At 42.3% G+C, this 25,878-nt stretch overlaps 1 protein-coding gene across 3 annotated transcripts in view; it reads left to right on the top strand.

The window, feature by feature from the left end:
* Nucleotides 1-25,878, top strand: part of MFSD11 (major facilitator superfamily domain containing 11) — a 26,081-nt gene extending 203 nt beyond the window's left edge. Inside the window, exons 1-14 of one of the 3 annotated variants that reach the window (XM_032618076.1) lie at nt 1-334; nt 616-786; nt 1,294-1,349; nt 2,842-2,949; nt 3,866-3,945; nt 4,068-4,164; nt 5,216-5,274; nt 5,820-5,964; nt 9,658-9,698; nt 14,852-14,917; nt 16,410-16,535; nt 21,295-21,469; nt 22,185-22,320; nt 23,203-23,844. The exon at nt 1-334 is cut by the window's left edge and continues 203 nt beyond it. In XM_032618076.1, the coding sequence (XP_032473967.1) occupies nt 691-786; nt 1,294-1,349; nt 2,842-2,949; nt 3,866-3,945; nt 4,068-4,164; nt 5,216-5,274; nt 5,820-5,964; nt 9,658-9,698; nt 14,852-14,917; nt 16,410-16,535; nt 21,295-21,469; nt 22,185-22,320; nt 23,203-23,367 (1,350 nt within the window). In that variant the 5' untranslated portion in view covers nt 1-334; nt 616-690 and the 3' untranslated portion in view covers nt 23,368-23,844. The other 2 variants (XR_004347719.1, XM_032618077.1) reach the window with 2 other exon arrangements.

The raw sequence follows: 25,878 nt of genomic DNA, 5'->3' as shown, positions 1-25,878 counted from the left end.
TCCACGCGGGTTTTCTGCTCGGACGTCGGCCCCGCCTCTGTCGGGGGGCGTACTCGTTCACCTTGCCTGTCTGTGTTTGCGGCCTCCTCAGACCGCGTCTCCAGGCCCCCTTCCGCAATTCCTGTCTCCTTCGCTGCGTTCCGCTTTTTAGCAACCACCCCCCCCCCCCCCCCCCCTTGCCGGAGCCCACGAGGTCGGCCCCGCTCTCCCGGAGCGGGTGAGGGAGCCCTAGCGGCGCGCTTGCACGTCCCGGGTCGCCCAGGACTACATTTCCCAGCAGGCCCAGCGGCCGGCGCCGCGACTGCGGTCAGGTGACCGGGTCGCCTGACCTGCGGTGAGTCAGGGCCGGGAGGGCGGGGTCGTGCTGCCCGCTGCCACTGGACCTTGGCCCTAATCCCTCTCTCGGGCCCCTTAAGTTGCAGCTACAACGTTCTTGGCGCTTCTCCGGGTGTTGGGCTCTTTCCTCGGATCGTGTCCTAGGAATGTCTTAACTATACCCGTGGGGAGAACTTCACCCTAAGTCCAGGAGTCCACTCCAAGACCTGGAAGTTGACACCTTGGCTGCCCCGCTCCTGGATTTGCCTCCTCCTCTCACCATCTCATTTCTTCTCCCAGGATTGCAGTGGGTTCCCCCCGAGGAGAGCTGACTGCCCTCTGCTGCTGCCGACCTTTTGGCAGAGTTAAGCCAAAATGTCCCCGGAATCTAAAAAGCTTTTCAACATCGTTATTTTAGGAATTGCCTTTATGTTTATGTTCACCGCCTTTCAAACTTGTGGAAATGTAGCGGTGAGTTGGAATTTGATCTTCCTTTGAAGTGCTTATCATAATGCATTCCAAAAATGATAATCAACGTTATGTCTAATAATGCGCTTAAGTTGCACCTTTTATTTTGTCACCTAGGCTTCCTCGTTTTCCATGACTAGGTTTGATTTCATGTGGCAGACGTTTCTTGTTGGGCTCGTTTATTTCTCTTACTTGATTTGGGGTTTGTATGCTGACCCATTTATTTTATTTTTTATTTATATTAAGGACTACATTAGTACTTGGAGAGTTGAGGGACTAAACCTAAGGCCTGGTTTCAGATGGTCTTCACCCTTCCCCACCCCGCCCCCACACGCCCCTCATTGGTTTGCCTTCTGTTCTGTAGTCCATTCTGTTCTCTCGTGTTAGAATTTCAGTATTAAGTATTCGGCATCTTGAATTTTTACTTTATTCCAAGTATTTGGAGAGAGACTTTCTGGGGTGAGGGCAATTTCAAAAGGTTTTCATTGATTAGTTTTATCTTCCACACAGCAAACTGTCATCAGGAGCTTAAATAGCACAGATTTTCACGGCAGTGGCTATACCAGGTATTGTACTGTATGATTGGTTTTACTTTGTATATCACAGATGTTGCGTAATTTCATCAAAATCACAGACAACATATTGTAATTAGATTATTAGTGATTTTTTTCTTTATCTAGACTATTTAGGAGAACATAATAGGATGAAGGTGATGAGTTTAGGTTTCATATAGAATTAGACACTGGGTTTGAAATACTGGCTTCAAAACTTAATTACTGCGATATCTTAGGAAGTTGCTTCTATGAGCCCAGTTTCCTTGCTCAGATCAATGCGTGTAAAGCTCTTGGCACAGTGGCTGGCATTTAATAAGCACTCAGGTATTGTCATAATTACATCTTCCAAATCCTAAACAGAGGATGTTTTATATGACTCTCGAAATATTTGGTCTTCCTGTTTTTGTGATTTCGTAATTATTAATATATTGTCATCAGGAGCTTTTAGCTTTTTGTTAAGGTGTTTAGTGCCAATTTTACAGGTGGAGAAAATGAAGTGAAAAGATCTTCACAAGTCACTAGTACGTTGTGGTTGAAGTTGGGAATGTAATACATACCTGTATGTAAACACAGATTTCTTACTTTCTCTATCGTTAAATCCTAGATTGCGGCCAACCCCTTACCCGCTTCCTCCCCAACTGTTCTTATTTGGCTCTGTGTTACCTAACCTAAATCTGACCTTATATATGATAATTGAGAGTAAAAGGATGCTAATGTCCATTTTTTGAAGTGATTAATGATAATACCACAATTTTTTGTAATGTTTTGTCTTCATGTATACTGTAAAGAACAAATGAAAGAACATTTGGTATTTGAGAGATTCATAAAAGCCAAAGAATAATTTACTTGGATTTATAAATAGTGGCTTATAAATGACTCTTGAAATGATTTTAGTCACACTTTGCTACAAGACATATATACTGGGGCCAGGTCTACAGTAGCTGAATAATGTTCAAGTGAGACTGTTAGGTTGAGTTTAATAAATTCTGGTTTAAGCAAGTTTTAACTATGTGATTATTTATAGCAGTGAAATTTCATGCTGTTGCCAGGAGTTGTAGGCTAAATTTGTAGAGCAGATTGGTTGACTAGGGCCTCTGGAGTCATTACCAGGGATGGGATTCTGGCTCCACCACTGACCAGCTATCCAGCTGGACTTTTGACACGTTACTTACCCCTCTGTGTATCAGTTCTCTTTTCTATAAAATGAGGATAATGATACGTTTTTCATAGAGCTGTGTTAGCTGCTATTATAATTTACTGGTATATTAAAAACCATATTGTCTAAGGCAGACTGATTCAAAGAAACATTTGACAAGACTTCAGTGTTTTGTACAAGTGAAAACTTTAATATGACATTCAGTGTAAGGATATAATTATAAATTCTGACTAAAGAATATGAGTGCTTATTGCAAAATAAACTGTAGACTAAGTGGGTTTGAAAAAGTGATCTTTTGACAATCTTTCAAGAGTGTTGTTTTTTTCCTTTTGTGTGTTGTATGTGCAGCATGGCAATTATTTATGGAGTGTTCTCTGCTTCAAATTTGATTACACCATCAGTGGTTGCCATTGTAGGACCTCAACTCTCTATGTTTGCTAGTGGTTTATTTTACAGGTGAGTAGTCCAATTTTCTTTCATTTAATGAGAACACCTTCAGCTTCTTTCAAGCACACAGTAAACTTTTAACAAGAACTTGCTGACTCGGATGAATAGATTATAGGAAGTGTTTTAGGGATTTGGTTCTCTACTTGATGCTCAGGGATACCATTGTTTTAATGTGATGGAATTTGTGTATATTTGCTTTCATTTTACCACCAATAAAAATAGCATCCAAAAACCTTTTTCTACAAGAGTTGAAAAGAACTCATGAAGTAATCTTATTTTGTATCAAGTTGACTAATGGGAATTAAAACGAAATAACTGAACTTTTCTTCTGGGCTATAGAACTGCAGTCCCACTGTGTACTGAGCTGTTGGCAGAGGCCAATTGCAGACCTTTATTCAATGTCTCAGTTCACAAATTTGAAATAGTACGTTAATAAATGGATAGGTCACATTTGTCCCCTTTTTGCCAGTACCAGAGAAGCCCTTTACAGGTTGAATTTTTTTCTTTTCTTTTTTTTTCTTTTTTTTGGCTGCGTTGGGTCTTCCTTGCTGCACGCAGACTTTCTCTAGTTGTGGCGAGCAGAGGCTACTCTTCATTGTGGTGCACGGGCTTCTCATCACGGTGGCTTCTCTTGTTGCGGAGCACGGGCTCTAGGCGTGCAGGATTCAGTAGTTGCGGCGCATGGGCTCAGTAGTTGTGGCTTGCGGGCTTAGTTGCTCCGCGGCATGTGGGATCTTCCTGGACTAGGGCTTGAACCCGTGTCCCCTGCATTGGCAGGCAGATTCTTAACCACTGTGCCACCAGGGAAGTCCTACAGCCTGAATTTTAAAAGAACAGATCCCTCAGAATTGATTCCTAGAAGGCATAATTGGCATTCTGTTTCAGGTATTGTTTGACTATAATACGTTGACCTGTTATATTTTAGCATGTACATTGCCGTTTTTATCCAGCCTTTTCCGTGGTCCTTCTACACAGCCTCTGTTTTCATTGGAATTGCAGCTGCTGGTGAGTATTTTGATGTTCGTTTTCCCTATTTTCCAGGTCTTATCTAAGAATATTGTTTACATGTTTAATATATAAGGCTAAATGATTTCATTCCCCTGACGAACTTTTGGTTTGAATTTTAGTACTTTGGACAGCACAAGGAAACTGCCTGACAATAAATTCAGATGAGCACACTATTGGGAGAAACAGTGGCATTTTCTGGGCACTCCTACAATCCAGGTAATAATTCTTACGGCTCAATCTTTCCTATAATTTTTTTTGTCACACCATTTTTTAGACCCTGGTTGTGTTGAAAACTCAGATCTTCTTGTTTCATGAGTTAAGTTCCTAGGTACATGTGATGGAGATTTAAAATTTTATGGGATTACTTAAAAATGCATGGACCTACCTCATTGGAATTTATGACTAGTAAATGGAAAATAATATTAACCATAATGTATTTAGCACCTGCTATACTTTAGGTACTACTGGGCTCTTGAATTTCAATAATCCTCACAACCCCCTGCGATAAGAAGGTATTAGCTCCATTCTACAGATGAGATAACAAAGGCTTAGTTAAAAGTTAACTAATCCAAGCGTCTGGATTCCAAAGGCCATGTCCTTCCCACCCAGCTATGCCACCTGGTAGCTGTTAACAATTAAATTTCTAAAGTGAGACTAACTCTATAACGATACAGCATATTATATATTTCCTAAGTAAAAAGCAACAACGGTCATTCTGTCATGGAATCTGTCCTGACGATTTACCCTCACGAATCCTAAACGCCTAAAATTTTGGCCATGATAAGTCTTAACAAATGCAGATGTTGTTTTAAGAGATTGTATATTCTGAAACTGGAGTGTAAGTGAATGATCTCTTCCCTAGGAAAATACTAAATAAAGTATCTCATTAGATGCAGATAACTAAATCATGGATTTTTTTTTTCACCGATTCTTTAAAATATAGGATTTTAGAGGAAGGGTAAACTTGTTTCCAAGGAGTCATTTCCAGAGCTTCAATAAGTCACATGTTTCACAGTGAGTCAGGTCTTTGGAGGACAGTCTGAATTAGGCTTCTCTCATGTGGAAGGAGACAGTTCCATCTGGCTCAGTTGAGTTTTTCAGAAAGAGGGTGAAGTTGATGTTTTAAATGACTTAGGGCGGGTAGATAACTTCTTTAATTATGTAGGCCTCTCTTTCTCTTCTTTTACAGGTAATGGAAAAATTATTTCAAAACCCATAAATGTGAAAATAACTTCCCAATATCCTCTCCCTCCTTTTCTTCCCCCAGCTTGTTCTTTGGAAATCTCTACATATATTTTGCTTGGCAAGGGAAAACTCAAATATCAGGTTTGTCTTATTCACCGTGCTTCATTCACATAGGTTCAACGCAAAATAGCTGTTCCACGGGAATGCCCCATATTGCTTTGTTCACATTGTTCTAGTGAACCGTGGTACCCTAAGTCCTCTCAGATTTTAGCTTTTAGTCATCTTTTCCCTTGGATTATGTTGTTATACTAAGACCACAGTTTATGACTGCACTTCAGGCAGCATCTCAAAGTGCGGGAGAAGGTTATGCTCTGTGTGAGACGAGTCAGTTGTCAGAAGGCTTTTTAATTCAGTTGTCTTGTCTGTTCCCTTCTTTGATTAAAAGAATAAGATTAAGTTCTTGTGCTGTTTTTCTTTTGGCTTATTAGTATTTCTCTGACTGAAAGACAAAGGGGGATGTATCCTATTTTTCTCCTTGTCCTAGGTTTTTACTGATGCAGTAAAGTAAGATTTAATGACAAAGTGTGTTGATGGTTATAAACAAGCATAGTACTGAACATAATGCTAACTCTGGAATTGTTTGTATGGCCAGTACTATCTACTTTCGTCTTTGTTTTTCTCCCTAGAGAGTGACCGAAGAACAGTGTTTATCGCCCTGACAGTGATTAGCCTTGTGGGGACAGTTCTCTTCTTTCTCATTCGGAAACCAGATTCCGAAAATGTCCTGGGAGAAGACGAATCTTCTGATGACCAGGACCTGGATGTCAACGAGTAAGAAGTTGGAAACATTTCTTTCTATTTTAAACTATATTTTGAGTAGGTCTAGTCTAGGAATTGCCAGCCTTTTATAGCCCTAACTGATAATCCAGTGCTGGGCAGACATGAGGGAAAAGTTTTAAAGCAAATAAGCAGAGAAAGAAGATAAAGGGTAGCTGCCAGGGAGGAGGAAGGGAAAGGAAGGTAGACAGAGGCGGGGAAGGTAGTGAAAAGGTTTGTGGGGGATTTAAGTCTAATCCCAGGTCACCAGCTGTGTGACCGTGGACAGTAGCAATGTTCCCCTGAGTTTCTCTAGGCCTCAGTTCCCTCATTCAATTCAGCAGACATTTCCTGTGTTTTAATGTGTGAGGATATAGGCTCATAAAGTTATATAGAAAACAGGGCTTCCCTGGTGGCACAGTGGTTGAGGGTCTGCCTGCCGATGCAGGAGATGCGGATTCGTGCCCCGGTCTGGGAAGATCCCACATGCCGCGGAGCGGCTGGGCCCGTGAGCCATGGCCGCTGAGCCTGCGCGTCCGGAGCCTGTGCTCCACAATGGGAGAGGCCACAGCAATGAGAGGCCCGCGTACCGCAAAAAGAAAAAGAAAAAAAAAAAAAAAGTTATATAGCAAACAATCCTCAGTTACTGTTTCTTGGATCCAGCCCTAAAATTTTCCGATCATATGGTACAAGTGAGTGGCAGGGCCGTCAGCAGTCATTACAGATGAGCTGTGGTTAACACCCATGCTCTGGATTTTTTTTTTTTTTTTTTTTTTTGCGGCACGTGGGCCTCTCACTGCTGTGGCATCTCCCGTGCGGAGCACAGGCTCTGGACGCGCAGGCTCGGCAGCCATGGCTCACGGGCCCAGCCGCTCCGCGGCATGTGGGATCTTCCCGGACCGGGGCACGAACCCGTGTCCCCTGCATCGGCAGGCGGACTCTCAACCACTGCGCCACCAGGGAAGCCCCATGCTCCGGATTTTGCAGTAACCTGTGCAGGTAGTTTTCCCCAATGTAGTCCCTACTGGGAAACAATTACACAGTCCTGTTTTTCTAAAAATTGTGAATTACCTTGAGCATATTTCTTTTCTTTTATTTCTTTTTTTTTTAACAAAACTTTTTGTTGTTGTTTTGTTTTGGCCGAGCTGCACGGCACACAGGATCTTAGTTCCCCGACCAGGGATGGAACCCGTGCCCCGTGCAGGGGAAGCACAGAGTCTTAACCACTGGACCGCCAGGGAAGTCCCAACAAAAGTTTATTTTTAAATGTACAATAGGCTCCCAAACAACACTTCATTCTAGCTGTAGGTGGCAACAGATGTTATGACTGGGAAATCCAGATGGTTAAACAGGAATGGAATTAAGGGCCATCATTGCCTCAGGCACAGAGAACAGCTTACTTTTGGCCATATTTCTTAATTCCACCTCTGGCCAGGGGCCCTTCTCTGAGGCCTCCTCTTTCTGTTTCTGCTTAAATGTCTTATCTTCTTCATCCATCTCCTTGTCCTGGTCCTTGGGCTGCTTCAGGGGCTGCTGCTTGCCACGTTCGAGGCAAGACATGGCTCCTTCCTCCCCTTCCCCAGACCCTGCCACCTGAAGCAGGGACCTATTTCAATTATAAGTAAAACTGTTTGAAACATCACAGATGATTTCTCTGCAGGTTATCATCTGGATTTGAAGAAAGGGGAATGAGAAATCTTTGCCACTCTTGTTTTGCTTTGTGAATTGGTAAAATTATGAAGCTTGCCTTATAAGCATTTTACCTATTGTTAAAAACTTTGCATCGAACTTTCTGTGCTGCCTTTTTAAAGCCCAAAAAGGGCATAAAATTCTCCAGTCATAGGATCATTAAGCCTTCAAAATTTGCACCGTTCAGAGCAAAAAAGACATGTTTATCTAAGTATACAAACATTTATGTGTATATGTACCACATACATATTTTTTTAAGCACAAACCAATGGATATTGGAGCAGGGGTCTGTGAAGATGAATGCCACAAATTCAACAAAAATTAAACACCCGTTCATTCAGCAAATGTTAGGTGTTGGTGCTGTAAAGACAAATACAACCTGTCCCTGTTTTCAAGGAACTTTTCTGATAGACAAGGGATCATGTAACTGTCATAAGGTGCAATGCTGAGGGGTACCACTTAGCCTTTTTTTAGCATTCTCTGTTTCTGAATTGTCTTCCAAACTTGAAACTTGTGTCTTTATTCTGTAAATAGCACCATGTGCCAGCCATCTTCTAAAGGGGAGGGAAGGAGTAATGAACAAGACAGAGAATTCCCTGTTTTTATGTAACTTAATTGTAGAGGGGCTGGTAGACGATACCCTGTAAGAAAATAGCAGAGTAAGTGCTAGAAGGCAGTAAGAAAGGGGGAGGTGGTGGAGAGCTGGGAGGTGAGAAGGTGTGAAGATCTACTGATGGCCATTGCAGCAGATGCCAGGGGTGGAAAGGGGTGTGGTGGGCACCAGGAATGCCAGAGGTGCCTGGGCCTCTCACAGTGCAAGTAGGAATGCACTGTGGGAGTAATGCAGCAGACAGAGGGTTGATTAAATAAGGATACAGCAGGGGTTTGGATTTTCTTCTTGATGTGCTTAGAAGCCGCTGAGGAAATAAGTAGGATCTGATTTTAAAGGATTCCACTTTGTGGAATCCACTTTGAATAATTTGCAGCTGATAGTAGCTGAGTTGATTATATTTTAATAGTCTATAGAGTACAAATCAGTTTCTACTTATTTGGGGCCTTGAGTGTGAAATAGTATAATCCACACCTGATCCTGTCCAAGTACTAGATAAGGGAACTGTCATTAAATGGCATTCACATAGTATTTGCTTCCAGGGAAGGCATGAGTTTTTATGGTGGGGGAAAAAGTTTTCCTGTTGGTTAGGAGATACTACCATTTTTGTGTTAGTAATTTATTTATTTAAGTCAACTAGATCTCCTTTAGGTTTGTTTTCTGCTGTCCTTGTTGTTTTCGGTTTGTTTGTTTGTAAATGATATCCTTTAAAGATCTAAGAGGAGTAGACTTGGCTGGTAGGGTAAGAAATGTAATTTCTTAAAAATTTTCTTACCCTAACCTTGTAAATAATTACACTTAAGTTACTTTATCTCAATTAATTCTCACAGGCAAGTGATAGTGTCCCTGTTTTATAAATGAGGAAATGAAAATTAGAGAAATGAAGTCACTTGTCTAAAACCACACGACTAATAAGTGGCAAAGCAGGCCTCAGCCTCAAAGCCCGCGTTTTTAACCCATAGATGACATCGCACCCAACCCCCTACCGCCAATGATGGCGATGCTTTTCAAGAGTTCTAACACTGAAGAACCACAGAGTAGTTTTTACATAGTTGAAGTGGTGGAAGATTGAGCCCCTCACAAATTGTTTTTACAGTTTGGAAACAGCGTAGAGGAGATTTCTGTCCTGCCTGGAGTATCATTTGTGAAAAAGACATGCAGGACTCCGTGCCATAAATTTAATGTGAGGGAATCGTGCTCCACGGTGGCACTTTAACCACATCGTTCTCTGAAGCAAGGACCTGGGTCATGAAGGGACACCCTGGAGCAGGGAGCGTTGAGGCCACTGAAAGTGTTTGCCAGACCACGTAGAGGACAGAGCTTTTACAGATTTAAGTGAAAATGTGATAGTATTTTTGTTCTCTTTCTCCATTTTCAGGGGAAAAACTATTTTCTTTTTATCTTTTCAGGTCTGCCCAGAACAATATGACAAAGGCAGTAGATGCATTTAGTAAGTATTTTCTGAGTCTGAAATGCAGGAACTGTTCAGGAACAACTTCAGCATTTGCCTTTCCCCCTTTCCCTGGTAACTTTGGATTGACGATACCCCAGTATTTTCATGCTTCCAGGTATGCCGCTCTGAAATATGCTAGTCTTCTCAGTAAGTATCTCTGTAACGTGGGGGATGTGAGGGATGGAGGGTAATTCCGTGCCCTACCTGAGCACGTGTGTGAGGGGGCCTGAGGAGGAGGAGGCAGAGGGTTAGGAGTTTACCCGAGGAAGTGAGGACACAGACCATTGCTTCGCGCATCGCTTGCCACTCCTCAGAGCAACGCAGGAGCTTGGGTGACCCAGTAGCGTGTAAGGCCAATCACGCTCATCTCTTGAGGGTTCTTCCTGACTAAACCTCTCGATGTGCTTTATGTTGTGTTGTTCTCACGACAGTTCTGTGAGTATCGTATAACACACACGTATCATTATCTCCATTTTATAGAGGAGAAAACTGAGGCTTAGAGAAATCGTTTACCCAGGGTCAAACAGGGCATCCCTTTCTTGTTATCAGAGGCCTAGAAAGCCACGTTGGCTTCTTTGGTGAACATGGAGTCAGGCAGAGGGAGGCTGATGGCCTTCAGGCTTATGGGATGGTTCGTCCAGCCTTGGGGAGGCTTGATGCAGCCTCCCTGCTCTATTACTGAACCCCTCTCTGGATGTCTCTTGATATTAACCAGTTTCAGGTTGTCATTCCTAGGCAGTTGTACAAACTTTACCTCAACTCCTCTGTAAAATGAGACACTAACACAGTTAGGGCCTCGTGCCTTTTATCACGGAGCTGGTTGGTTACTTGGTGTAGGGTTCAGTAGTAATAAGAAACTGGGCTGTCAGGTTTGAATGGGGAGAAAGAAGGCAGCGGCCAAAAGAGACAAGACATATGAGGTGCTATAGGGCAAGAAAATTTAAATTTAGGTGACGATTCCTGGCAGCTAGGGAGCAATGTGACGTTATGAGGCAGCAAGGAAGCCGAAGGCAAAGAGAGAAAGGAAAAAGAAGGTCCACGCTTTTCTGTCTGTGAGCCGGTGGTTCATTTATTATTTAATCGTGACTTTCCTTCAGTTGGTGCCATAGTAGGTATTGTACAGAAAGGGTTCTTGCTTATCTAGAAGGCACTTAATTCCTCAGTTGAATGTATATATGTAATGCGATTCTAGAAAATTTCAATGAAATTTTCTTAAATTTATTTTTTGGTCCTGATGAAAGGTTCCTAAAGTTCACCTGGAAGAATAAACGTCTGTCAATAGCCAATATAATTTTTAAAAAGAACTTTCCCTAATAAATAGCAAAACCTGTTATGAATCCATTTGAAAACATTGGAATACAAAGAGCAGTGGAACTGAAGTCTAGACCCACAATGGAATTCGGAATACAGTAAAGTAGTCTTAGAAAAGCAAGGCCAGACAGCTGACTGCATGGGAAAAAATGGAGTCTTACACTAACATTCCAGGTAGATTAAATGTAAAAATGAAGCCATAATAGTAACCGGAAGAAATTAATTTGGTGAGGAAAGCCTTTCACGCAGCTCTGTCAAACAGGGAAAAGAATGCTCTTTGGGGGACTTCCCTGGTGGCGCAGTGGTTAAGAATGCGCCTGTGAATGCAGGGGACACGGGTTCGAGCCCTGGTCCGGGAAGATCCCACATGCCACGGGAGCAACTAAGCCCATGCGCCACAACTACTGAGCCTGTGCTCTAGAGCCCGTGAGCCACAACTATTGAAGCTTGCACGCCTTGAACCCATGCTCTGCAACAAGAGAAGCCACCGCAGTGAGAAGCCTGCGCACCACAACGAAGAGTAGACCTCGCTCGCCGCAACTAGAGAAAGCCCGCGCACAGCAATGAAGACCCAATGCAGCCAAAGAGAAATAAATTAATAAATAAATAAAATTTTAAAATAATATTAAATTTAAAAAAAAGAATGCTCTTTGGTTACCTAAAATATAAAATTTCAGTCTCTCAAAATCTAATGAGTTAAAATGGCAGGGAAAATATTTACAGTATATGATAGTTATGAACCAATAAGAAAAGCATAAACACTCCAGTAGAAAATATTTATTTTATAAACAAAGGAGAATTATTATAAGCTAAGTATAAGAAATGCAAATTAAGTTTTCTATCAAATTTCAAAAGATAAAAAATAATTCTCAGTATATGGGGCATAGGTACATGCGTAAGACCACAATGCTAAAAATATACACTTGTATTACTTTCTGTGATTTGTCAGTAAGTATCAAAAGCCTTAAAAATGTTTATACCTTTACCCCAGCAATTCCACTAATAGGATTATCCTCAGGAGATAATTAAGAATTTTGGCCAAGATTTAACTACTGTTTATATTAGTGAGAAATGGAAATAATTTAAATATTCAACTAATAGCCATCTATCCAACAGATTACTGTAGCCATTAAAATGATCACTACGAATAGTAGAAAATGTTTGTTATGTGAAAATAAATTATAAAATAGTATAAATAGTGGAATTTCTTTTTAATAAAAAAAGCATAGAGAAAGTCTGGGAAGAGACCCATTAAGGTGTCAGATTATTTTCCTTAATAGAATAACTTTATTGAGATGTGGTTCGTAGTAGTGTACCGTTCACCCATTGAAAGTGTATAATTCAGTGGTGTTTAGTATATTCACAGAGTTGTGCAACGGTCACCACAATCAATAACCTATTCAGGGAGTTCCCTGGTGGTCTAGTGGTTAGGATTTGGTGCTTTCACTGCCGTGGCCCAGGTTCAGCCTCTGTGTGTGTGGCCAAAATCAAGTTAAAAAAAAAAAAATTATTTTGGCCACGCCATGCTGCTCATGGGATCTTAGTTCCCCGACTTTGGATTGATTTTTCATTTTCTTGATGGTATCTTTTGAATCACAGAAGTTTTAAATTTTTGATGAAGTCTGATTTAGCTATTTTATCTTTTGTTGTGTGTGCTTTTGGTGTCCTAGAAGGCTTTGCCTAACTCCAGGTCACAAAGATTTACTCCTGTATTTTTTTCTAAGACTTTTATAGTTTTAGCTTTTACATTTTGGTCTGTGATCCATTTTGAGTTAATTTTTTGTTTGTTTGTTTTGTTTTGTTTGTTTTTGCGGTACGCGGGCCTCTCACTGTTGTGGCCTCTCCCGTTGCGGAGCACAGGCTGCGGACACGCAGGCTCAGCGGCCATGGCTCACGGGCCCAGCCGCTCTGCGGCATGTGGGATCTTCCCAGACCGGGGCACGAACCCGTGTCCCCTGCATTGGCAGGCGGCCTCTCAGCCACTGCGCCACCAGGGAAGCCCCATTTTGAGTTAATTTTTATGGATGTTGGGATGGAGGAGTCCAGCTTCATTCTTTTGCACGTGGAGATCAGTTGTCCTAGCACCATTTGCTGGAAAGACTATTCTTTCTCCCATTGAATTGTGTTGGCACCCTTGTTGAAAATCAATTGACTGTGAATGTAAGAGTTTATTTCTAGATCTATGTCTGTCCTTATGCCAGTACAATGCTGTGTTGATTATTGTAAATTCTGAAATTGGAAAGCATGAATTTTCAGCTTTGTTCTTTTTCAGGATTGTTTTGGCTATTATTGGTCCCTTGAATTTGCATATGAATTTTAGGATCAGTTTGTTGGTTTCTGCAAATAGATTATATTGGTTTTTTTTTTTTTGATAAACAATTTTTTAGAGAAGTTTTAGGTTCACAGCAAAATTGAGAAGAAGATACAGAGATTTCCCATATATGCCCTGCCCTCACCCGCACATAACCTTCCCCATTATCATTGTCCCTCACCACAGTGGTACATTTATTACAATCAGTGGACCTACAGTGACACATGATTATCACCTAGAGTCCATAGGTTACATACATTAGGGTTCACTCTTGGTGTTGTACATTTTATGGGTTTGGACAAATGTATAATGACGTGAATTCACCATTATAGGATCATACTAGATTATGTTTTAAAATTTCTTTTCGTTACCTAAATCTTCTGATTAGTCAAAAGCAGATATGCTTTGCTAATGTAATGTTTTTAATTAAAAATATTGTTTTAAACTTTGTTGATCATGTATTTTTTTTCTGGAAGTATGTGAAAATGATTGGTGAAAATATCTTCTTGCTTTTAGTTTCACTTTATTTTCGTGAAATTGAAGAAGAAAAAAAGACTATCTTCTTTTGTATATGGAGAAATTCAGGACAGAGTGTTTGTGATTTATGTGAGTTTTCTAGTCATCCGTTGAATAGGAACTAAAATCTGGATCCTCAGGCCAAGGATGAGCTGTAGGGGCCACACCACCACCTCCAGGGCTGAACTGAGGCCTGAGCACTCCTGCTGCAGAGCTGGCCGCACCAAATAATGTCTCTGTGAGACTGGAGAGCTTTCATTTATTTCCAGGCTGGTTCTGATTTGGGGTGGATTTTGGTTTCGTTTTCCCCGCCACCTTTTTAAAAAATCTGGATCTGCTATTAGTAGGATCCTAGATAAGTGGCCTTAAATTATGAAATGTGAGCAGGTTCAAAAAAGTTAAAATGTGCAGTTTTTAGAAATGCATTTTCCATTGCAGATTTCAACTAAGTTGAACAACATAAAAATAAACATTAAGGGGATCAGAAGCAAATAGGCAGAACTGAAGTTTCAGTCCTCAGATCCAGAGAGAGAATCTCAGGAAGCGGCATCCCAGCTTCTGGTGGTCAAAGAGCTCCGCTGCTGATTCTGACCTAGAGTCCAGTGTTAAAGCTGCCCTGTGACAGTTCCTTAGGGAAGTCAGCACTTTGCCAACTGCTGACTCTCTTAATAGCCTAGCCTTTAATCAAGTCTGTTGGAATATTCTGTTGTTTTGTTTGGTTCTATTTCTTTTCTCTGTTTCATGTTTTGTTTTCATGAGAGCTGGAGAATGTGTTAGAGAAAGCACAACTCTAGACTATATTTACACAGTTGAAATCAACATTTTTTTTATAGGGCAGATTTAGTTCATACCTTAACCATTTTAATCTGAATCATTAACCTCTGTCCCAATGTATTTGTTTATTGGCATTATTGACAAGAGGTGTTTTGGTTGAATGAATGTTTTATAAGTTTTGTTTGATTGATTAGAATGTAGTTAAGTACTCCTAAATTTTTTTTTTCCTTTTTTATAGAAAAGTCTCTTAAGTTATGTGTCACCAAGGAGATGCTCCTTCTTAGCATTACAACTGCTTATACAGGTAATGGGATTAATTATGGTTTTGGTTTTCTGTGGCTGCATAATTACAGTAAGGGTTGAAAACAGCAACTGTGTTACTTTCTCACAATTCTGTGCATTGACTGGTCTCAGCTAAATGGTTTTTCTGATGGTCTCAGGGTCTCTTGTGGCTGCTGTTAAAGGGTGGCTGAGGCTAAAACTTCCAAGCAAGTTTCATTTGCATGTCTGAACGGGTCTGATGCTAGCTGGGTCTCAGATTTCTCCTTGTGTCTCAGCCAGCTATGTGACCCCCTCCCACACTGGTGAAAGCAAATAATAGGGCCAGCCCAAATGCAGTGTGGGAGGATTCTGCACAAGAGTTTGAAAACTGGGAGGCCTGGTTCATCCCAACCAGTGATTTTAGGGCAAAATAGAACACTACAGAAAATAATCATGAGTAAATCTGTGTAACTTGGCGTGAATTAAGATAATTTTTAATGAAATGGAATGAGTTCTGTGGCTTATAGTGATAATGTGATGTGATAATAGGTGGAATACTCTTAGGTCTTAAGGAAATCAGTTTCCTTGTAAAAATTGCTCTAATGTGTCAATTATTACTTTTGCCGTTACAGTTGACCCTTCAACAGTGAAGGGATGGATTAGGGGTGCTGACCTCCCCCGCAGTTAAAATCTTCATATAACTTTAGTCCGCCCTTTGTGTCCGTGATTCCTTATCTGCTGATTGAACCAGCTGTGGATCCTGTAGTCTATATGGACCCACACAGTTCAAACCCGTGTTGTCCAAGGTTCAACTGTATGTGCCTCATTGGTATAAACGTCTTATTTTTAGGTCGAACAGAATAAATATTAAACATCCTCAAAATTCAGTTAAGGTTTTGTAGCGTTAAGGAATCAGGTCTTCTACTCATTTGCTCTAATTTGCTACCCGAATTTTTGGAATTTCTTTTCCTAGGACAGTGTGTTTAATTAAAACTTTTGACTTTAAGCAAAAGTGGATAGTAGGTATTGGTCTTACAAATGTATATCCCTGTTCCCTTGGGAAGCTATTAATAAGGATAATGAGCACTTTAGTTTCACTGTTACAAGTTTATGTTAATTATGTTCTCTGTTCATCCCCTGTCTGCGCACAGAGTGACCATTTTTAACATAAGGATGTCTTCGCTTATTTGAGTTGTATGCTTTTATCTGAAATATGTGACAACTGCCATCTTGTGGCTAGTTCCATGTCATCAGTTAGGTCACGTAAAATTATGCTGTGCTTGGGGAGTAACATTTCAGCCTGTGTGGATTTTGTTTTATGCGTGTATAGCTCAAATACTACTAGTCATGAAGAAAAACCAGGAAAGGGAGACTGTGCATTTTTTTCAATACTAAATCCAGTGCTTCCCAATCCATGGTTGGTTGAATCTGAGGCTGCAGAGTCTTGGATATGGAGGGCTGACTATGGGACTTGAGCATCTATGGATTTTTATACCTAGGGACAACTGTAATTTAAATTTCATTTTTTTCTGAAGGTCTGGAATTGACTTTCTTCTCTGGTGTATATGGAACCTGTATCGGCGCTATAAATAAATTTGGAACAGAAGAGAAAAGCCTCATTGGACTTTCTGGCATTTTCATTGGCATTGGAGAAATTTTAGGTTGGTTTAAAAAAAAAAGTTTTTGCACTAAATCACTTTGTTATAGAAATTTTAAATGTACTTCACCTCTCTATCCTTGAATTTCTATTTCCTTGCTTTTATACAAATGGGTATGTCTTTTTTGTTGTTGTTGTTATCACTGTTCTAAAACTAAATTACAAAACATTTGCCAAATAATTCAAGACAAAACCATAAGTAAGAAAACATATGGTCTCTCCCAGCTTTTCCTCTTAAAATACTTAGGGAAGGTGTATTAGAATTCCTGAATTTTTTTAAATTTATTTTTTATTTTTTAGTGTGTTAGTTTCTGCTTTATAGCAGAGTGAATCAGCTATACATATATCCCCATATCTCCTCCCTCTTGTGTCTCTCTCCCACCCTCCCTATCCCACCCCTCTAGGTGGTCACAAAGCACTGAGCTGATCTCCCTGTGCTATGCGGCTGCTTCCCACTAGCTATCTGTTTTACATTTGGTAGTGTATATATGTCCATGCCACTCTCTCACTTTGTCCCAGCTTACCCTTCCCACTCCCCATGTCCTCAAGTCCATTCTCTACATCTGCATCTTTAGAATTCCTGAATTTCTTATTCTTTGAATCTCTGACACCAGTTGGATGTGCGACAATACAGTTCAATTCTGACACTACTGGAGTTAGCATCGGACTCCACAGGTTCAAGGGTGTAGTCCTGCAAGACCAGCCTCACTTGAGACATCAGTCGTTAAGTCCTGGGTCCCAGGCTATCTTCCCTTCTGTCCAGCTTGGCTACACATTCAAGGGTTCCCACCACACCCCTGGAAAATGCTATACTTACTGTTAAAGTTTATTATAAAGGATGCAAATGAACAGCCGGATGAAGAGGTACCTAGGGCAAAGTCCAGAAGGGCCCCTAGTGTAGGAAGCTCTGTCCGCATGGAGGCTGGGTGTGGCACCCTCCCATCATGTGGATGCAGTCATCACCAGGAAGCTCTCCCAAACCTGTTTTGTAGGGATTTAGGGAGATCTCATTATGTCACATGGTTGATTAAATCATCCACCATTGGTGATTAGACTCAGTTTCTACCCCCTCTCCCCTCCCCTGAGATTGGGGGGTGGGGCTGAAAGTTCCAACCCTCTAATCAAGGCTGGGTCCTTCTGACAACCAGCCCCCATCCTGACTATCTAGGGCCACCTCCAGACCCCCTCAAGGATCACCTCATCATCATAAACTCTGGTGTCATTGGAAGGGATTAGTTAAGATAACTAGAGACATTCCTTTCACTGAGAAGTTCCTAGGGTTTTAAGAGCTCCATGCCGGAAAGTGGAGCGGAGAAGAGGACAAGGCAAAGACCAAATCTCTTTTTATTATACCACCAGGTATTCCTTATTCAGCAATGATCCGTTCAATGCTTGCAGTATATTGGGTGTTGTGTCACATATGAGGAACTTACCAATTCAACACATATTTGTTGTGAATCCATTGTATGAACAAAACATGGAGCTTATATTCTTGGGGAAGAACACAGACAATAAAAAACATTGGAAACTTAGAATGTCAGACAGTGATAAGCACTATGGGGAAAGCAGACTTTGGTGTATTTTTGTTCCCTAATTCAGCAGTCCCCAACCTTTTTGATGCCAAGAACAGTTTCATGGAAGACAGTTTTTCCATGGATGGGGGCGGGGGGATGGCTTCAGGATGACTCAAGCACATTACATTTACTGTGCCCTTTATTTCTATTATTGTTACATTGTAATATATAATGAAATAATTACACAACTCACCGTAATGCAGAATCAGTGGGAGCCCTGAGCTTGTTTTCCTGCAACTCGATGGTCCCGCTGGGGGCGATGGGAGACAGTGGCACCTGACATGCGTTGCTTATGTCCAGTCTACTCCATAAGATGCAGCTTAATTGTCACGTGGCACTCACTGATAGGGTTTGTTTTTTTTCTTTTCAGCAATTGATATTGTCATATTTTTGGAGTTCAGCAATCCTGATAGGTGTGCTGGGGATATGATTTTAATTTGTAGTTCCCTAATAGTATATGATTTTTTTGTATGATTTTTACTATCTGTATATCTTTTTTGGCCAGGTGTCTTGTTCAAATCCTAACCCATTATTTATTTATTTATTTATTTTTGGCTGTGTTTGGTCTTCGTTTCTGCGCATGGGCTTTCTCTAGTTGCGGCAAGCAGGGGCCACTCTTCATCGCGGTGCGCGGGCCTCTCACCGTCGCAGCCTCTCTTGTTGCGGAGCACAAGCTCCAGACGTGCAGGCTCAGTAGTTGTGGCTCACGGGCCTACTTGCTCCGTGGCATGTGGGATCTTCCCAGACCAGGGCTCGAACCCGTGTCCCCTGCATTGGTAGGTGGATTCTTAACCACTGTGCCACCAGGGAAGCCCCGCTGATAGGGTTTTGATATGAGTCTTCAAGCAACTGGTTTATTATGGTCTCTGTGCAGACAAACCTCTCTGCTAATGATAACCTGTATTTGCAGCCACTCCCCAGCGCTAGCATCACCGCCTCAGCTCCCCCTCAGATCATCAGGCATTAGATTCTCAAAAGGAGCCTGCAGCCCAGATCCCTCGAGTGCACAGTTCACAGTAGGGCTCACGCTCCTATGGGAACCTAATGCCGCTGCTGACCTGACAAGAGGCGGAGCTCAGGCAGTAATGCGAGCTATGGGGAGCGGCTGTAAATACAGAAGAAGCGGCTGGCCTGCTGCTCCCCTCCTGCTGTGGGGCCCGGTTCCTAGCAGGGCACCGGTACCCCTCCTCTAATTTATTGCCAACACCTGGCACGTGTGTGTGTGTGTGTGTGTGTGTGTGTGTGTGTGAACATGTTAATACAGTTACAGTAATTGTTTTAATGTCTTTGCTCATTCTAACATCTGCAACAGCTCTGGGGTAGTGTTGTCTTTTTCTTTACAACTTTATCGAGACATAATTCACATGACGTGTAGCTCACCCATTTAAAGTATACAGGTCAGCGTTTTTTAGTATATTCACAGGGTTGTACCGCCATCACTGTAATCTAATTATAGAACATTGTCATCACCCTTCTCCAGGAAACTGCTAATCTACTTTATAGGTTTGTTTATTCTGGACATCTTGTGTAAATGGAATCATACAATATATATAGTCTCTTGTGTCTGGCTTCTTTCACTTAGCACGTTTTCAAGATTTTCCCATGGTGTAGCATGTATCAGTACTTCATTTCTTTTTCTTTCTTTATTTTTTACTTCATTCCTTTTTATTACCAAATAATATTTAGTTGTATGGATCTACTACATTTTATTTATCCATTTATCATGTCACAGACATCTGGGTTGTTTTTGCTTTTGTTTTTGTTTTTGTTTTTTTGCGGTACGCAGGCCTCTCACTGTTGTGGCCTCTCCCGTTGCGGAGCACAGGCTCCGGACACGCAGGCTCAGCAGCCATGGCTCACGGGCCCAGTCGCTCCGCGGCATGGGGGATCTTCCCGGACCGGGGCACGAACTCGCGTCCCCTGCATCGGCAGGCAGACTCTCAACCACTGCGCCACCAGGGAAGCCCTGTTTTCGCTTTTTGGCCATTATGAATAATGCTGCTGTGAACATTGGTGTATACTTTTTGTGTGAGCTTATGTTTTCGTTTCTCTTGCATGTAAACCCAGCACTAGAATTGCTGGGTCATGTGCTAACTCTGTGTGTTTGACTGATTTGTCTGCTTACGATGGGTCCTGTTTTCCTGTCTCTTTGCATGCCTGGTAGTGTTGTGGATACGATACATCGTGAACTGTACCTTGTTGGGTGCAGGATGTTCTTTATATTCCTGTTAGCGTTCTTGAGCTTTGTTCTTGGATGTGGTTCATTTACTTGGAAACAGTGTGATTTTTTTTTAGGTCTTGCTTTTAAAATTTGTTGGACGGGATCAGAGCACTGCTCAGACTGGGGCTAATTATCCCTCACCCCTGATGGAAGACCCTTCTGTGTACACCCAGTGCCCGTGAATAATAAGATTTCCAGTCTGGCTGGTGGGACCAGGCACTCTTCCCTGCCCAGGGCAGGGCACTAATACCTCTAATCCTCTTGGAAGTTTCTTTCCAGGCCTCCGCTAATTTACTCACATCCTGTGCTGATCAGCTGTCCTTTCTTATACTCTGTCTTGGGGACTCAGGCACCTTGTCTCCCCAGACTCTCAGCTCTGTCTCCTCAACTCAGAGAGGCTGCGGACCTCCACCTGCCTTCCCTCCTCTTCTCCCTCTCCCTCCCTGCAGCCCACAGCCTCTCAGTCAGCTGGGGCAGGTGTGGGCCTCACCTCATTTGTTTCCTGACTCTCAAAGATCACTGCCCTTTGTCGCATCTTCAAAACCATTGTGTCATATTTCTGGTACTTTTTTTTGGCGTGTGGGGGGGTGGGTCACCTGTGTGCATTTTGTGATCTGTTTGGTCTTGTTTATTTTTAGTCCATTTGCGCAGCCGTGGCATTTTTCTACAGTTAACTACCTTCTCCTTCATTGGCAACTCCTGGTCATGGTGATGTTTGGGTTTTTTGGAACTGTTTCCTTCTTCACTGTGGAGTGGGAAGCTGCTGCCATTGTAGCCCGGGGCTCTGTTAATAACTCTGTTTCAACAGTTATTTCTTATTTTCTATATTTGTGCCGCCTTTGTTTCTTTCTTTTTTGATTAAATTAGCTACTGTTTTGTCCGTTTAATTTATTTTTTTAAAGAACTAAGATTTTGATATATTAACTTGGCCTTGGGTTTTTCTGTTCTCTCCTTCATTGATTTTATAGGTGGAAGCCTCTTTGGCCTGCTGAGCAAGAATAATCGTTTTGGTAGGAATCCAGTTGTGCTGTTGGGCATCCTGGTGCACTTTATAGCTTTTTATTTAATATTTCTCAACATGCCGGGGGATGCCCCTATAGCTCCTGTTGAAGGAACTGATAGCAGTGCTTACATCAAACCCAGGTACAGTGACTCTCCTTTTTCTAGTAATTTAAGGAAGGGTGGGAGGTAGAGCATGGCTAGGAATTTAGAATGGAGCAGTTAATCCTTTTCTGCAAGTCTGTTATCTTTATAAGGTCATCTGTCCAGTGTTAAGCCAGAATGAGTTTAAATAGGAATCCATAGAGAATCCCAAGTTATTTTTCTAATTGCTGGTTTTAACCTTTCTCCCCACTAAATCTTTTTCTTGATCTGTGAAGGAGCACATAAGTATCTGATTTGAATTTTATATCTCTGCCTTTCAACCAGTGAAATCTCTAGAAATTTGGGCCCCGAGGAAGAGCAATGAGGAGCGAGGGGTGATCTGCCATCTGAGCCGGCCACCCCGTTCTCTCACAGTGTCCACAGGAGCTTTGAGGGTGTCATTTTCTTGCGCTCAACTCTAAAAGTCATTGTAGATGTGAGTGTTTATGTCTAGATCCACAGTCCAAGAGCAGCTCTGCCCCAAACACAGTGTTTGCTTCCCCAATAGTTAGTAGACCAGAGTTTGCTAGACTGCGAAGGTGAGGGCGTTTGAGCATGAATTCTGACTTTGTAAATTCCAGTATTTATTCATACTTGTTTCATAGTGTTTAAAACTTGAAAGTAAAATGCTTCCGTGGGTGAGTTGTTTCTACATTTCAATCAGCTATAACAAATATTGTCAGTGTTCACTCTAAATTGATTCTGTTTTATTCAGCAAAGAAGTCGCCATCCTCTGCAGCCTCCTGTTGGGGCTTGGAGACAGCTGCTTCAACACCCAGCTGCTTAGTGTTCTAGGTTTCCTCTATTCGGAAGACAGTGCACCAGCTTTTGCAGTCTTTAAATTTGTGCAGGTGAAACCGCTTCTTCAGATTGTGTTTAAAGCAGGGTCTATTTTTTATGGCGCTTTAACTTTGTTTTCTTAATGTTTCTTAAATGAAAGTCAAGGACAACCTTTAAAAGGATTTGTGGGACTTCCCTGGAGGTCCAGTGGTTAAGACTCTGCACTTCCGATGCAGGGGGCGCAGGTTTGATCCCTGGTCAAGGAACTAAGGTCCCATGTGCTGCATGGCGCGGCCAAAAATAAAAAATAAAATAAAATAAATAATAGGGCTTCCCCGGTGGCTCAGCGGTTGAGAGTCCGCCTGCCGATGCAGGGGACGTGGGTTTGTGCCCCCGTCCGGGAGGATCCCACATGCCGCGGAGCGGCTGGGCCCGTGAGCCGTGGCTGCTGAGCCTGCGCGTCCGGAGCCTGTGCTCCGCAACGGGGAGAGGCCGCAACAGTGAGAGGCCCGCGTACCGGAAAAAAAAAAAAAAAGGATTTGTGACTAGAGTTAGGAAGCAATGAGTAGTGTGATCTTTTTTGCCCCATCACTTGTATAAGAGATTTTATGTTCTGGTCTCTCTGTGGCTCAGACTTCCTTAGATACCAGAACTCATAGTATACACATACAACAGGAGTGTTTCACACTGTTCACGTACATTATTTTATAACTCCTGTTTTTTACAAAATACTATTTTAAACAATAGCTTACTTGATTGTTCCCAGCTCTCAGCCGGAGTTTGTGGTGCATGTTTGTGAGCTAGTGACAAAGGAAGTGCCATCTAGATGCAGAAAGAGCAGGGAGCAGTGCAAGGCACAGGAAGCCTTGGGTCAGAGAGCGGTGGGGCTCTTTGTGGAGCGGCTGGGTCACCTGTGTGCATTTTGTGATCTGTTTTGTCTTGTTTATTTTTAGTCCATTTGCGCAGCCGTGGCATTTTTCTACAGTAACTACCTTCTCCTTCATTGGCAACTCCTGGTCATGGTGATATTTGGGTTTTTTGGAACTATTTCCTTCTTCACTGTGGAGTGGGAAGCTGCTGCCATTGTAGCCCGGGGCTCTGACTACCGAAGTATTTGATGAAGGGTGCCCACGAGAGGAGGCTGCCTCTTCAGACAGCTCGGCTGGGCGGTAGGGCTCGGTGGAGGAGGCCCGCTCTCATCTTCACAGTACATTGGAGGATGTTTAGGATGGAAAATCAGAGATTTAAGACTGCTAAATCTGCCAGAGTTGGTATTCAAGTTTACAGATGTTAGTTGTTTAAAACTAGTGGAATAAGGGAGACTTGTACTGTCGATTGTGATTGTTCAAAGATGTTGTTTTTTCAGTTCATCTGTCTCGCGTTCCTTTTGATCATGTTATAAACGTGTAGGTGTTTTCTTCTCCCCCTGTTCTCTTTGAACGATCTTGCTCTGATTGAAACTACTAGGCCATATGTCATATAAAGACTCCTGCTGGGTATGGCGTATGTGTTACTATGTAATAAGAGGGAGCATATGCCACCCCACACGTGTCTGGGAATGACATTTAAATAAATCATGTGATGCTGAAATGGAATCTTTGAAAAGATTTGCACATTCTTTCTCTTTAAATGTTTTTGTTTGATAAAGTTTTCTTACCTTGTAGTTCATAGCAAGGGAGGGGGGCGCTAATCAAGTATTATGAAATGAGGTAAAAATTGTCTTAAGTTTTAAAAACAGGAATCTAACATTTGTAAATGAACAAAACCACATTTCCTGGGGGAGGATTTTGCTAGTAATTTTCCTGGAGGATGCAATGCATTAAAAAAAAAAAAACCCCAAAACATGTAGTGAGGTCTAAGCTATGGTGGCAGGCTGCCGTCACTTATATATCTTTTTACAGCAGACACCATTCCATAAGTGTGTCTGGGAATGGAATGTAACTATCTGGGGAGATGTTTAAATGGAAATGTTAACTTTTTTTTTTTTTTTTTTGCTGTATGCGGGCCTCTCACTGCCGTGGCCTCTCCCGTTGCGGAGCACAGGCCCCAGATGCGCAGGCTCAGCGGCCATGGCTCACGGGCCCAGCCGCTCCGCGGCATGTGGGATCTTCCCAGACCGGGGCACGAACCCACATCCCCTGCATCGGCAGGCGGACTCTCAACCACTGCGCCACCAGGGAAGCCCCTGTCACCATTATCTTTTCCGAACATTTTCATTATCCCAAAAAGAAGCCCCGTGCCTGTTAGTAGTCACTCCCCGTTCTCTGGTCTGGCACTGCCAGTTACTCATCTACTTTCTATCTGTGGATTTGCCTATCCTGGACATTTCATGTAAATGGGAAAGCTCACTTTTGAAAGTCATGCTTAACTGTACAAATGAAGACTTTTATGGCAAAGTAAATTTAACCAAGAAGACAGACAATATTTTGTTTTCCATTGTTTTTAAAAACCAGCTTAGAAATTTTATGGAGTGTGATGTTCAGACTTGATGGCAATTGCAGGGAGTCGGAAAGCTCTGTAGTTAGCTGGAACCCTCAGAGAAATTTCATTTGTATGCAACACTAAACTCTTTTGCCCCAAGTTGTAAAGTTTTGGTTTTCTTCCTTGAAGTTGAGATAAACTCAGTTGTTAGTTGATTTTATATAAATAATTTGTAAATGCTATTTCAGAATTAATAACAAATGATTTTATTATCTCCTTAAGCACATCATTGTTTACCCAGGTGTGTTAGTTTTCTATCACCACCATATGACAGATCACCCCAGAACTTAGCCACTTAAAACAGCGCCTGTGTATTTTCTCACAGTTTCTGTGGGTCTGGAATCTGGGCGGGGCTGAGCCAAGTCCTCCAGCTCAGGGTCTGTCACGAGGCTGAGGTCAAGGTGTTGACCGGGTGCCCCCGGGGGGGAGGGCCTGCTTCTCAGCTCACTCGTGTGGTCCTGGACAGGAGGCAGTTCCTCGCAGCCTGTTGGACTGAGGGTCTTAGTTTCTCACGGTTGTCCTCAGGCAGCTGTCCTCAACAAAGAGAGCAAGTGAGGAAAGCCAAAGGCAAGCGCCAGCAAGTCAGAAGTCACGAAGGGGGCGGGGGTTACGCCAGGGAGTGAGTAGGACCAGTAGTGGATCCCCAGCACCATCTCACAAGGCTGCCTATCTCACGTGTCAGCTGGGAACTGGGTCCTGCACTCCCATGTCGCTCATTCTCCCAGGCTCGGGCTCCCTCTGCCCCTGATGGATCTGCAAAACTAGGCGGCAGAGGTTAAATAGCCTCTGTTAATGCCGCTGAGTACATCCACCCAAGGCAGCTGTAGCCTCTCATCTCCACTGCTAGGATTCTTGGTAACTTGTCAAAAGGGAAATGAAACGGAGTGAGGTAAGTGGGTCAGAAACACAGCTTCTGGGCTGCCTCCCTCCCATTGCTGTGTGTGATGGTATTCACGTTAAGTTCTGTACTCACGTTTTGTGTTTTGAGGGTTTGGTTTTGTTTTTTACTCAGTTTCTGTGCCTATAAATAGTGTTGACCTTGGTGAGCTCTTTATTTGACTGGTAACAGTAAGCTCATCTTTTAAATTTGTACCATTATTTGAGTCTAAAATGAAATATGATGAAATAAAGAGTTTAATTTTTATGCT

Source organism: Phocoena sinus, chromosome 20 (assembly GCF_008692025.1).
Source record: "Phocoena sinus isolate mPhoSin1 chromosome 20, mPhoSin1.pri, whole genome shotgun sequence".
NCBI classification, from domain to species: Eukaryota; Metazoa; Chordata; class Mammalia; order Artiodactyla; family Phocoenidae; genus Phocoena; species Phocoena sinus.
This window is presented reverse-complemented; position numbering and strand designations above follow the sequence as displayed.